Source organism: Stenella coeruleoalba, assembly GCF_951394435.1.
Source record: "Stenella coeruleoalba genome assembly, chromosome: 4".
Taxonomy (NCBI): domain Eukaryota; kingdom Metazoa; phylum Chordata; class Mammalia; order Artiodactyla; family Delphinidae; genus Stenella; species Stenella coeruleoalba.
Genome location: NC_137149.1, coordinates 123,384,932 through 123,398,811, shown reverse-complemented (window position 1 = coordinate 123,398,811; position 13,880 = coordinate 123,384,932). Strand labels below are relative to the sequence as shown.

The 13,880-nt window shown below is 38.0% G+C and overlaps 1 protein-coding gene across 3 annotated transcripts in view; it reads left to right on the top strand.

The window, feature by feature from the left end:
* ARHGAP10 (Rho GTPase activating protein 10) overlaps window positions 1–13,880 on the top strand; it is a 327,164-nt gene that overhangs the window by 196,748 nt on the left and 116,536 nt on the right. For 2 of the 3 annotated variants that reach the window (XM_079920745.1, XM_079920744.1), the window contains 2 exons: window positions 553–627; window positions 7,010–7,097. In XM_079920745.1, the coding sequence (XP_079776871.1) occupies window positions 553–627; window positions 7,010–7,097 (163 nt within the window). The remainder of the gene's footprint in view (window positions 1–552; window positions 628–7,009; window positions 7,098–13,880) is intronic. The other variant, XM_079920746.1, reaches the window with a different exon arrangement.

The window sequence follows — 13,880 nt, the reverse complement described above, 5'->3', positions numbered from 1 at the left end:
AGCCTCTGGTCCTCCTTTGGAGTCTTAGTGCTTCTTACTGGACAGTGCCTGTAATGGCTCTTAAAAAAACCCTGAACAAAACAAGTTTTGCTTTACTTTTGAGTGAGTGATTTCCATGGTCTTCAAGAATCAGCCGCACAACGGTTTCTTCCTGTGTCCTAACCAGCACCATATTATTTTTAAAAGGCTAAAAGTTTTCAAGACAAATCTGAAGAATAAGTAAACATAAGAAACAGGAAAGGTGCCGTGCATCTTTGCAAATTGCATTGGTATGTGTGAGTACTACTTAATCAACTTTTTTTCATAACCACTGGCTCCTTACATTTTGGCCACCTGCAACAGTGTTTCAGGAGATCAACTTCCAACCATAAGTCATGAGTACCAAGCTGCTAAGGCAAGTTGGTAAACACTCACTTTTGTCAAACGTTGTTTTTATAGGCAACGGGAATGCTGCTAACGTGAGTTAGCAAGGATTCTGAGTGCCACTGTTTGTTGACAGCTTTTCAGACTTGACTGTCTCGTATTTGCTAACATTTCGTCTCTTCCAAATAGGTATAAACGACCAAGGATTGTACAGAGTTGTGGGGGTGAGTTCAAAGGTCCAGAGACTTCTGAGTATGTTGATGGGTATGCCTCTTTTCTAATCATTTTCCATGCATTGTTTGTTTATGTTCGTTGTCTTTGCAACTCAGTGTTTCATAGTAACGTAACTTGGGAATCCATCCTTTTCGTCTGCTGTCTTGGAGTCCTTTTCTCCTGAGCAGAGACAGTTGGCTCAGAGAAGTCGGTTAGCATTTGCTCAGGTCCCCCTTACTAAGAAATGGAGGAAGAAAAGAAGGCAGCTCATGGGTGAACATCTTCTACTGCTTGCTTCTCCCAGGGGGAGTAGCAGCCAGGCCTCTGTGATTTGCATGGCTTCCAAATTGCCCGTCCAAAGTCTTGACAGTACATTTGGTTGCACAAGACCACTGGGCCTCGCTCATTTTTCTGGAGCTTCCACAACTGTCACTCAGCAGCAAGGGTCTGATTCTCAGGGATTCATTGGTATGCACAGTGGCTTGTTTGTAGTTTGCACCAGGCTGTTCTCCAGAACCATGCCTGCTCCATCTGTGCTGATAACACAGTGTTCTTTGGCATCGCAGACAAGAGGAAGCCAGAAAGTGAATTCATTTCATTACCCCAGACGTTATGTGAATGACAAAGCGCTTTTACATTACACTCTGCTGTCAGCTCAGTGCCACCTGTAAGAGGCCCTGCTCCTCCGCCCCCCATGACCCCAAAGCAGGCTGCCTCCTGGGGGGTGACGATAACTCATCAGGCTTGAGGGCCTGTGTGTCAAACCGATCTGTCATTATGACCTTGCTAAATATTAATTTATTTGATATCTCACTTTAATCAGTATTAACAGTGCCCTCAGGTATTCTGTCAATGCATTTAAACCCGTCTGCATCTTAAAGCATTGTCGCAAAGACTTACTTTGAGCAAGCATCAACCGAGCTGAATCAAATCAGCCGGGATGTTACGGATAGCGTTGCTTGTTTGGCTGCGTTTGAATTCAGGATTTAATAAGCAACAACTCTTTTCTGAGCTTATTAACCACAGGAAAAATGCCTCGTCATGACTTGGAGAGCCTTGTTAGAATACATTCGCTTTCGCGAGTTGTTTTCATTTTCTGCCTCTCTGGTTTGACTTGGGTATGCAATTTTGGCAGTCAGATTTTCCTTTTTACCATTAGTGGGCTCCAAATGAAATAGACTCAGGTTGCCAGTGGTTCAGTAGCAGCTGGCAGGGTTTAATGGGACGACAGCATCTGCTTTTAGTTAATTTTAAAATTAGAAACACTTCTCTCATTTCCAAGATGGTGTTATGGTGATTAGAACTGGAAGACTCTGTTGGTATCAGAAAGGGAGAAAGGCTGAAAGGCACACTTGGCAGTGAATCGGTTAGAAGGACGATAGCTTTATTTTATTATCTTCTCATTCATGTTCAAGGGCAGCTCAAACAAGCAGGTGTCCCTGTGGTCACCCTGAGGTGTTAAGCTGTCTCCAAATTTGTTCTTAGACTTAGAAAAACCATATGATCATCCACATCCCTGGACTTGGGTGGTACTTCCCTCTGCTCATGGGAAATGTCCCAAGACAGTTCTGAACTTGCAAGGTGCTTAAAATATCTAAACCCTCAAAAATTCATGACCTGGAAAACTGTTTTCACTTTCCGTGAGGCTCAGCATAGAGAAGTCCAGGACACAACCTCATTTAAGCTGCTGGCAAAAAGAAATGCTGTGTTTTCAGTCATATCATTCTGCAATCAGAGGAAATTAGAGAATTGACACAAGGGAAAGATACTGACTTACTGTTTTCTTATTAAGTAATGCATTTAAGGGAACGGCACAGGATAAATTAATTTCACTTCATCTCTAAATAATTCCTAGTGTGAATTTAAGATGGTCAGTCACAGACTTTGGATTTTTATTAGCATTAATATCATTTTCTTGTTACTTTATGTTACCAACTCAAACTTCAGCTCTTAACGAAAGAGGTTTATTCACTATTTCCTAATGAATTTAAGATTACCTTAAGATGTTTCTTTCCTTTCTTCCTGATTCAGCAAGTGTTCAAATTGAACTAACTTACACCTCTTCCAAAAAAAGAATTTGAGTTTCTGAATAGTTGTGTACACACTGTCCCGTAGATATTCATTTTCTACATTTCCCAACCTCTCTACATTGTTTCAAAGTTATATATGTTTAAGAGAAAAAAATTGGGTGAGTCTGCCAGATTTTTAATTTTGCTCTTTTGTACCAATCTATTTTTTTTCCCTCCAGTAGACAATTAATTCTGATAATTTTGCCCATTTGTGGTACTCGGAGTTATTTTTATTTATTTACTTTTAAAAACCAAAATTTTTTATTTTGAAATAATCTCTAGCCTGCAGAAAAATTGCAAGTAAATAGTACAATGGACTCCCATAATACCCCTTCCCCAGATTTACCAAGTTTTAACATTTTTAGGCAGTTATTTTTTAAAATTTCGATTCCTCCAGATAACGTTTATTTCAAATTTGAATTTTTTCAAAGTACTTTTTGTTTGGAATGCGTTTTTCTTTGCAGAAATGAAAAGTAACCTAACTTTTTAAAAATCTGAGATAAAGTTCCAAGTCGTTTTATATTTTTTGACAGGAACTTCTGTTCACTTTGGTTCTCTTTAGTTCTTGAGAGCTAATCATTTACTTTGCTATTATTTTTCCTTTATTGCCATTTTTACATAAAATATTTTTGTATTTAAAATATTTTCAGCATTCTTTAAATACTCCTGTGTAAAAGTTTGTGGTGATTTCTAAAAGAAGGATGCATGCTTAATATCTTGCATGTTTTCTTCACTTGTGTCTCTACTGGGTGTGTTTTCATGACCTTCATGTTTAAAATTACAATAGAAAAAAATATTTCTCTCTGTTCTTCTTCTCCTTCCCCTTCCTGTTCTTCTTCTTCCCCTCCCCCGTTCCTTTTTCTCGCTTCCCTTTCCTCCCCTGCCCCTTTCTTCTCTCCTCTCCGCCACACATGAAGTACTAATGGCAGCTGACCACCATTTGTACTCCTCCAGGTCAGGTAAAGGAGTGGGCAGCTGCCCTTCTCCCCTGGTGATGAGAGTTGTTTGCCTTCTTGGTCAGCTTCCATCCCTGGGGGCAGAAAGTAGCGGTGTGCTGGATTTTCCGACAGCCTCCTAGCTTTCCCTTGGACCGAGTTTCTTAAGGTTCCACAAGAACATGCCCCAGTGAGCAATTACATTCCTTCCCTTTACAGGTGTTTTTCTTTTCCTTCTTTTTTTTTTTTTTTTTTTTTTTTTTGCTCTAACAGAGGGCACACATAGTCTGGTAGAATTTTTTTTTTTTTTTATTAGAAACTTGAAGCAACTGGGGAAGGCAGGGAGAAATAGCAGATGAGGTGTCTTTGGGTGAGTCACGGTGTTTTAGTAAGTGGGGTGAAAATGTAACAGATGAATTATCGCAATTGGTAGGTTGGAACTCTGCTGAGTTAGGATTGTCCTGTGTTCTTCCTTCTTCTCCTTCTTTGGAATGAAAGCATCAGAGCAGGGAAGGGAAAGTGCTGGGAAAATGTGGTGGTAGCTTGTGTGTGCTGGTGAATTTTCTGTTTGTTTCTAAATTTAATTTGTAAAAACAGCTGGATGATTTTATTTTAAGAGAACCATAGAAAGCCAGAAATCAGACTAATTTAGGGGAGTTTTACTATAAACATATTACCATGTTTACTTTGTTTGTAGGACTTTTCACAAAGATTGAGGGAAAAAGTAAACTAATGTAGCTGAAAAAGATTCTGATTTTGGATTATAAAGAATATTCTCCAAACTCGTTCAATCACTGGGCGTCTCTAAGAACTTTAGACTGGGACCCAAGTCAGTGTCAAGTAGGGTGCCAGCACGTTGGGCTGGGCTGAAAGTTTCCGGTTTCAAAAAAATGACCAATGGTTATAGAATTGTGAAGCATTTACCGAAATAAAAAGCCAACTATTTGTATCTCTGTTCATTAGTTTAGGTTTTAAACTAATCCACGAGGTGTAGTGTTCCTTGACCAGAAAGGAAACAGAATTTCTACCTTATTTATGGTAGAACATATATTCTGATTGAACACTCTAAATGCATTTTTAAGTTTGAATCCCAAATAAGTTATTAACAAATTTACCTAGTCCCAGTGTATCCATGGATTGTTAAGAGCTGCTAGGGATGATTGAGTTATTTGAAAGCAGTGAAAATTTAATAGAGGATTAATACCGTAGACATTATGTAGTCATTGGCTTCTCGTGTGACAGCTCCTTTTTATTCCATGAATTCAAAGGATGGCTTATTTTTTCATATAAAGACTATGGTTCTCAAAATATAGAATGATCATTTGGTCAAAAGCTGAAAATAAAAGATTTCCTTGAGAAGCCTCCTGGATTTGAAAATGGTGATTTGCTGGTAGCAAGTTGATTGAAAATGTTATCTGACTTGTATGAGATTTAAATAATTGACTTAATGACAGAGAGAATATTCAGTTACTGCAGTAATTGGTTGGCAAAGCCTTTAGAACAGAATTATTTAGTCCTAGTTATAAAGGATTGCACCTTTAATCAGGGTGCTTAATTTGATTTCTTGAATGTATCTGTGGCTTGTCTGACAAACTCAGTAACAAATGAGTTCTGAACTGTAGGAACCGATCAAAATGTAATCAGTGTCAATTGCCATTGTTGTAGTTTATTGCGTATTGCTGTCAGTTGCTGTAATCAAGAGCTGTTGAAGTGCTTTGAAAAGTTTCCAGACTTTTGAGTAATCGACTTCATATATCTGATGTTACGGCTGTGAAATAACCATCACTTCCTGTTTTACTTTATTTTCAAAAAGTTTGAGAAATAACATTGCGTTGTCACCCATCCTTTCCCATGCCGAAGCCTCAAACTTTTTAAGTGGCGTGCATGACTTAACATGGTGGTCCCATTTGGACAGGATTTTCTTTTTGAACTTCAGTTTGAAAAGGGTATACTAACAAGTTTCCTTCTGTATATAGACAAATAACAGTGTAAGGGAGGAAAAAATACCTGAAACGACTAGTTTTCTGGGGGGGTCTTAGTTGAAACATCATTCTGGAGTGAGGGAGAAGTAAGTGTTTTCCACAAATCTCTTATTTTCTCCTTTGTGTGATTGGAGCGTAGAAACTCACTCCAGTTTCTGTTGATTGTTTGATGTCTTTCATCATAAGCCATTTACTGCTCCCTCCCGAGGGTAGGTACCACCACTGAGCGCTTATACTTTTGGTGACTCAGCTGTGGTAATTACCCACTCATTTGATGATTTATGGAAATCTGCGTACATTCCTGATTTGCTTTGATGCTCTCAGTAGTTCCACGAGAGCGTGTACGTTATCTCCGCCGTGCACATGAAGAGCTGAAGTTCAGAGAGGTTTGGAGCTGACTTGTTGGGGTGGTGAGGCTGGTCAGGGCTGAGGCGGGATTGAAGCCCAGGTGTGTGTCCCTTGCTGCACGCTCCTCCCTGCTGCCAGGTCACGGCCAAGTGCAGTAGCCCAGCCTCACGAGGCTTGGAGATACCACCACACTTGGAATGCTTGCCTTTCCCACTATCCTTTCCTTTTATTTCAACCAGGGTTGACTTTTTCCTTTACAGAACTAATTGTGCTGCCCTCCTCCTCCTTCAACTCTTCTACTTCTTCTTTTTTTAGTGCCTGTTTTACATCTTCTTTAGAGTTTACTAGATATTTGAAAGGGCATTTGTAAGAAATGCATCATTAACATACTTTTAGGACAAAGAAAACTAATTCAGAATGAATGTCAGACATGTTACATAGAGGCTTCTAGTAAATATTTCTTGGATGAGTGTATAGATTGTAACAGTAATGTGAAAGATTACCCATGAAAGACTTTTTAAGTTTATGTGTCATTTCTGTTTTGGTTGATCATGTATTAGTCTTCAGAAAGACAATATGATGAGTATAAACCTTAGAAGTGTGGGACCAGACTTACCATCCTTTGCCCCCACTGACTTCTTGTTCTTCTAATAGGAATTTTGCCATTAAGGGTACTGCCTGTTTCCCCTGTCATGACACAGTGTGATAGCAATCGTGCCACCTGAAACAAGTTCAAATGTATAGACACTGCAAAATGCCACATGCTGTAAGCCATGGCTACTGAGTAGTACCTTATAATAAGAGTAGTAGTAGTAATAATAATAGCTGTACATGCTTTGCAGTTATGAATATTTAAATGCTCTGTCCAGTTCTCCCCTACTCCCAGCCCAACCCTTCTCCTTTTACTTCGATCTTCACTACAGATTTTCTGAAGTGTGAGAAATGTCTGATAAAAGAATATGGCTTATGATATGATAAGAAATTATATGTAATGTTTTTATAGGAAACCACAGAATTCAATATTTGTGGTTTGGCTGTTTAAAGATGAGCCATTTGGTCAAGGTTTGAATTATTTTTTTCTTCCTTGCTTGCTCACCAGATGTGAAAACCTGCAATGAGGTGGACCTGGAGAATTCTATAGATTGGGAAGTGAAGACAATAACGAGTGCCCTGAAACAGTATTTGAGGTGAGCTCCTCTCGGTGGTGGGGCGGGGGAAGAGCAGACTGTTTGGATGTTTAACACACAGCAAATGCAGACTCCGAACATGCATCTCAAAAGTCAAACCTTATGAGAAAGGACAACATTTATGAGGTACCTAATGATGTCCCAGGAAGTGTGGGACATAGTCAGTGAACATTAGTTGATTGATAAATTGCAACAGAAGAGACCTGGAATAGACTTGGGTTTTGAAATAGAGTCTATTGTGGATGTGAGTTTTTGGAATTAAATGCTCTGAAACAGTAAGGAGGAAGGCTGTTTATTACATTCATTGAATCTTTTCTTTATGTTGTGGGCTAAAATGAAGACGTTTTCGTTTAAGTGTAAACCATGTGAACTTAAAGGATTATAATGATGACATACATATACCGAGCAATTTGAAAAGAAGTTTACTTGATGAGGTTTTTTATTTTTTTTTTAAGATAAACTTTGAGTTTTATATTTACTATAGGAAGTATCTAGGATTAGAGCTTGAAAAGCTTCAGCATTTCTTTGAGCATTCACCTTTCTTGAGAAAAGAAAGGAAATGAATGATCACAAAGCTTGAGGATAGATGAAGGACAAGTGCACGGAGTAAGGGAATGGAAAACAGTCACGACTGTAATTCTTAGGCTGTGGGTCAGCTGGGGACTTCGCTTTTTGCCTGGCAGACAAATGGCACTGCTCCCCCATCATCAGTTCTTTTTAACCAACCCACAGGATTGATTTTCAGGTAAATACTATTTGGGTTCCAACAAGCACATTAGAATCAACTTATATTACATATTTTGTGTTTTAAAAAAATTTGTATATTTTAAAAATTTCAAATTTATACAAGCGGAGAGATGAGTATAATGACTCCTCATGGCCCCATTATCCTGCTCTTCAGTTTTCAACATTCGACACTTCTTGTTTCATTAGTCTCTCTACTGCCACTTTTTGGAATAATACTTTAAAGATTTTCTAAAACACATTGCTGCACTCATAAATACTGGAGAGCATATCTCAAAAAAGGTAAGGACTTAAAAAAAGGACGTTACAGAAAAGACAAAAAGAATATAATTATCATACCTAACAAAATGCGTATGATGCAGTACTCAACCTGTGTTCCATTTTTACAGATTTTTTTTTCAAAAACGTATTTTAATGTTTGTTTTAATTCCTTCAGGATTTCAACACTGTCAGCACATTTCATTTGGTTGGTATGTTTTAAGTCGTTTTTCATTTGTGCAGTCCCCTCCCTCTACCCCGCCCCCCCAGCATTTAATTTGTTGATGAACCTGAGTCATTTTTACTCTTTTTTTTTTTTTTTGCGGTACGCGGGCCTTTCACTGTTGTGGCGTCTCCTGTTGTGGAGCACAGGCTCCGGACGCGCAGGCTCAGCGGCCATGGCTCAGGGGCCCAGACGCTCTGCGGCATGTGGGATCTTCCTGGACCGGGGCACGAACCCGTGTCCCCTGCATTGGCAGGCAGACTCTCAACTACTGCGCCACCAGGGAAGCCCCTGAGTCATTTTTTAAAATAGAATTTTCCACATTTTAGATATGGCTGGTGGTATCCTCAGCTTTCTCTGTTATCTGTCATGTTTCCTATAAGCTAATAGTTAAATCTATAGGCTTCATTAGATTCACATTCGGCTTTTGTTTATTTATTGCAAGAATACATCATAGCAGTGCTGTATTCTTCCTGTTGTGTTATTACATCAGGAGGCCTGTGTTGTCCAGTTGGCCCACTTTTTAATGAAATTAACATTTATCAGTGGGTTCAGGTGTGTGTTACCTATTTTCAAGTATTTTATTTAAAGATTTATTTTTTTATTTTTTATTTTTTTACATCTTTATTGTAGTATAATTGCTTTACAATGGTGTGTTAGTTTCTGCTTTATAGCAAAGAGAATCAGTTATACATATACATATGTTCCCATATCTCTTCCCTCTTGCGTCTCCCTCCCTTCCACCCTCCCTATCCCACCCCTCTAGGTGGTCACAAAGCACTGAGCTGATCTCCCTGTGTTTTGCGGGTGCTTCCCACTAGCTATCTATTTTACATTTGGTAGTGTGTATATGTCCATGCCACTCTCTCACTTTGTCCCAGCTTACCCTTCCCCCTCCCCATATCCTCAAGTCCATTCTTTGGTAGGTCTGTGTCTTTATTCCCGTCTTACCCCTAGGTTCTTCATAACATTTTTTTTTTCCTGGATTCCATTTACATGTGTTAGCATACGGTATTTGTCTTTCTCTTTCTGACTTACTTCACTCTGTATGACAGACTCTAGGTCCATCCACCTCACTACAAATAACTCAATTTCGTTTCTTTTTATGGCTGAGTAATATTACATTTTATATATGTGCCACATCTTCTTTATACATTCTTCCGATGATGGACACTTAGATTGCTTCCGTCTCCTGGCTATTGTAAATAGAGTTGCAATGAACATTTTGGTACATGACTCTTTTTGAATTATGGTTTTCTCAGGGTATATGCCCAGTAGTGGGATTGCTGGGTCATATGGTAGTTCTATTTGTGGTTTTTTAAGGAACCTCCATACTGTTCTCCATAGTGGCTGTACCAATTCACATTCCCACCAGCAGTGTAAGAGGGTTCTCTTTTCTCCACACCCTCTCCAGCATTTATTATTTCTACATTTTTTGTTGATGGCCATTCTGACCAGTGTGAGATGATATCTCATTGTAGTTTTGATTTGCATTTCTCTAACGATTAATGATGTTGAGCATTCTTTCATGTGTTTGTTGGCAATCTGTATATCTTCTTTGGAGAAATGTCTGTTTAGCTCCTCTGCCCATTTTTGGATTGTGTTGTTTGTTTTTTTGATATTGAGCTGCATGAGCTGCTTGTAAATTTTGGAGATTAATCCTTTGTCAGTTGCTTCATTTGCAAATATTTTCTCCCATTCTGAGGGTTGTTTTTTGGTCTTGTTTATGGTTTCCTTTCCTGTGCAAAAGCTTTTAAGTTTCATTAGGTCCTATTTGTTTATTTTTGTTTCTATTTCCATTTCTCTAGGAGGTGGGTCAAAAAGGATCTTGCTGTGATTTATGTCATAGAGTGTTCTGCCTATGTTTTCCTCTAAGAGTTTGATAGTTTCTGGCCTTACATTTAGGTCTTTAATCCATTTTGAGCTTATTTTTGTGTATGGTGTTAGGGAGTGTTCTAATTTCATACTTTTACATGTACCTGTCCGGTTTTCCCAGCACCACTTATTGAAGAGGCTGTCCTATCTCCACTGTACATTCCTGCCTCCTTTATCAAAGATAAGGTGACCATATGTGCGTGGGTTTATCTCTGGGCTTTCTATCCTGTTACACTGATCTATATTTCTGTTTCTGTGCCAGTACCATACTGTCTTTTTTTTTTTTAACATCTTTATTGGGGTATAATTGCTTTACAATCGTGTGTTAGTTTCTGCTTTATAACAAAGTGAATCAGTTATACATATACATGTGTTCCCATATCTCTTCCCTCTTAGTACCATACTGTCTTGATTACTGTAGCTTTGTAGTATAGTCTGAAGTCAGGGAGCTTGTTTCCTCCAGCTCCATTTTTCGTTCTCAAGATTGCTTTGGCTATTCGGGGTCTTTTGTGTTTCCATATAAATTGTGAACTTTTTTGTTCCAGTTCTGTGAAAAATGCCATTGGTAGTTTGATAGGGATTGCATTGAATCTGTAGATTGCTTTGGGTAATAGAGTCATTTTCACAATGTTGATTCTTCCAGTCCAAGAACATAGTATATCTCTCCATCTATTTGTATCATCTTTAATTTCTTTCATCAGTGTCTTATAATTTTCTGCATACAGGTCTTTTGTCTCCTTAAGTAGGTTTATTCCTAGATAGGTAGGTTTATTCCTAGAAATTTTATTCTTTTTGTTGCAGTGGTAAATGGGAGTGTTTTCTTAATTTCACTTGCAGATTTTTCATCATTAGTGTATAAGAATGCCAGAGATTTCTGTGCATTAATTTTGTATCCTGCTACTTTACCAAATTCATTGATTAGCTCTAGTAGTTTTCTGGTAGCATCTTTAGGATTCTCTATGTATAGTTTCATGTCATCTGCAAACAGTGACACCTTTACTTCTTCTTTTCTGATTTGGATTCCTGTTATTTCTTTTTCTTCTCTGACTGCTGTGGCTAAAACTTCCAAAACTATGTTGAATAAGAGTGGTGAGAGTGGGCAACTTTGTCTTGTTCCTGATCTTAGTGGAAATGGTTTCAGTTTTTCACCATTGAGGAGAGTGCTGGCTGTGGGTTTGTCATATATGGCCTTTATTATGTTGAGGAAAGTTCCCTCTCTGCCTACTTTCTGCAGGGTTTTTATCATAAAAGGGTGTTGAATTTTGTTGAAAGCTTTCTCTGCATCTATTGAGATGATCATATGGTTTTTTTCCTTCAGTTTGTTAATATGGTGTATCACGTTGAGTGATTTGCGTATATTGAAGAATTCTTGCATTCCTAGGATAAACCCCACTTGATCATGGTGTATGATCCTTTTAATGTGCTGTTGGATTCTGTTTGCTAGTATTTTGTTGAGGATTTTTGCATCTATGTTCCTCAGTGATATTGGCCTGTAGTTTTCTTTCTTTGTGACATCTTTGTCTGCTTTTGGTATCAGGGTGATGGTGGCTTCGTAGACTGAGTTTGGGAGTGTTCCTCCCTCTGCTATATTTTGGAAGAGTTGGAGAAGGATAGGTGTTAGCTCTTCTCTGAATGTTTGATAGAATTCACCTGTGAAGCCATCTGGTCTTGGGCTTTTGTTTTTTGGAAGATATTTGATCACAGTTTCAATTTCAGTGCTTGTGATTGGTCTGTTCATATTTTCTATTTATTCCTGGTTCAGTCTCAGAAGGTTGTATTTATCTAGGAATTTGTCCATTTCTTCCAGGTTGTCCATTTTATTGGCATAGAGTTGCTTGTAGTAATCTCTCATGATCCTTTTTATTGCTTCAGTGTCAGTTGTTACTTCTCCTTTTTCATTTCTAATTCTATTAATTTGAGTCTTCTCCCTTTTTCTCTTGATGAGTCTGGCTAATGGTTTATCAATTTTGTTTATCTTCTCAAAGAACCAGCTTTTAGTTTTATTGATCTTTGCTATCATTTCCTTTATTTCTTTTTCATTTATTTCTGATCTGATCATTATGATTTCTTTCCTTCTGCTGAACTTGGGGTTTTTTTCTTCTTCTTTCTCTAATTGCTTTAGGTGCAAGGTTAGGTTGTTTATTTGAAATGTTTCCTGTTTCTTAAGGTAGGATTGTATTGCTATAAACTTCTCTCTTAGAACTGCTTTTGCTGAATCCCATAGGTTTTGGGTTGTCGTGTCTCCATTGTCATTTGTTTCTAGGTATTTTCTGGTTTCCTCCTTGATTTCTTCCGTGATCACTTCGTTATTAAGTAGTGTATTGTTTAGTCTCCATGTGTTTGTATTTTTTACAGACCTTTTCCTGTAATTGATATCTAGTCTCATAGTGTTGTGGTCGGAAAAGATACTTGATACGATTTCAATTTTCTTAAATTTACCAAGGCTTGATTTGTGACCCAAGATATGATCTATCATGGAGAATGTTCCATGAGCACTTGAGAAAAATATGTATTCTGTTGTTTTTGGATGGAATGTCCTCTAAATATCAATTAAGTCCATCTTGTTTAATGTATCATTTAAAGCTTGTGTTTCCTTATTTATTTTCATTTTGGGTGATCTGTCCATTGGTGAAAGTGGGGTGTTAAAGTTCCCTACTATGATTGTGTTACTGTCGATTTCCCCTTTTATGGCTGTTAGTATTTGCCTTATGTATTGATGTGCTCCTATGTTGGGTGCATATATATTTACAATTGTTATATCTTTTTCTTGGATTGATCCCTTGATCATTATGTAGTGTCCTTCTTTGTCTCTTGTAATAGTCTTTATTTTAAAGTCTATTTTGTCTGATATGAGAATTGGTACTCCAGCTTTCTTTCGATTTCCATTTGCATGGAATATCTTTTTCCATCCCCTCACTTTCAGTCTGTATGTGTCACTATGTCTGAAGTGGGTCTCTTGTAGACAGCATAAATATGGGTTGTTTTTGTATCCATTCAGCCAGTCTGTGTCTTTTGGTGGTAGCATTTAATCCATTTACATTTAAGGTAATTATCAATATGTATGTTCCTATTCCCACTTTCTTAATTGTTTTGGGTTTGTTATTGTAGGTCTTTTCCTACTTTTGTGTCTCATCCTAGAGAGGTTCCTTTGGCATTTGTTGTAAAGCTGCTTTGGTGGTGCTGAACTCTCTCAGCTTTTGCTTGTCTGTAAAGGTTTTAATTTCTCCATCAAATCTGAATGGGATCCTTGCTGGGTAGAGTAATCTTGGCTGTAGGTTTTTCTCCTTCATCACTTTAAATATGTCCTGCCACTCCCTTTTGGCTTGCGAAGTTTCTGCTGAAAGATCAGCTGTTAACCTTATGGAGATTCCCTTGTGTGTTATTTGTTTTTTTTCCTTGCTGCTTTTCATATGTTTTCTTTGTATTTAATTTTTGATGGTTTGATTAATATGTGTCTTGGCATGTTTCTCCTTGGATTTATCCTGTATAGGACTCTCTGTGCTTCCTGGGCTTGATTAACTATTTCCTTTCCCATATTAGGGAAGTTTTCGACTATAATCTCTTCAAATATTTTCTCAGTCCCTTTCTTTTTCTCTTCTTCTTATGGGGCCCCTATAATTCGAATGTTGGTGGGTTTAATGTTGTCCCAGAGGTCTCTGAGACTGTCCTCAGTTCTTTTCACT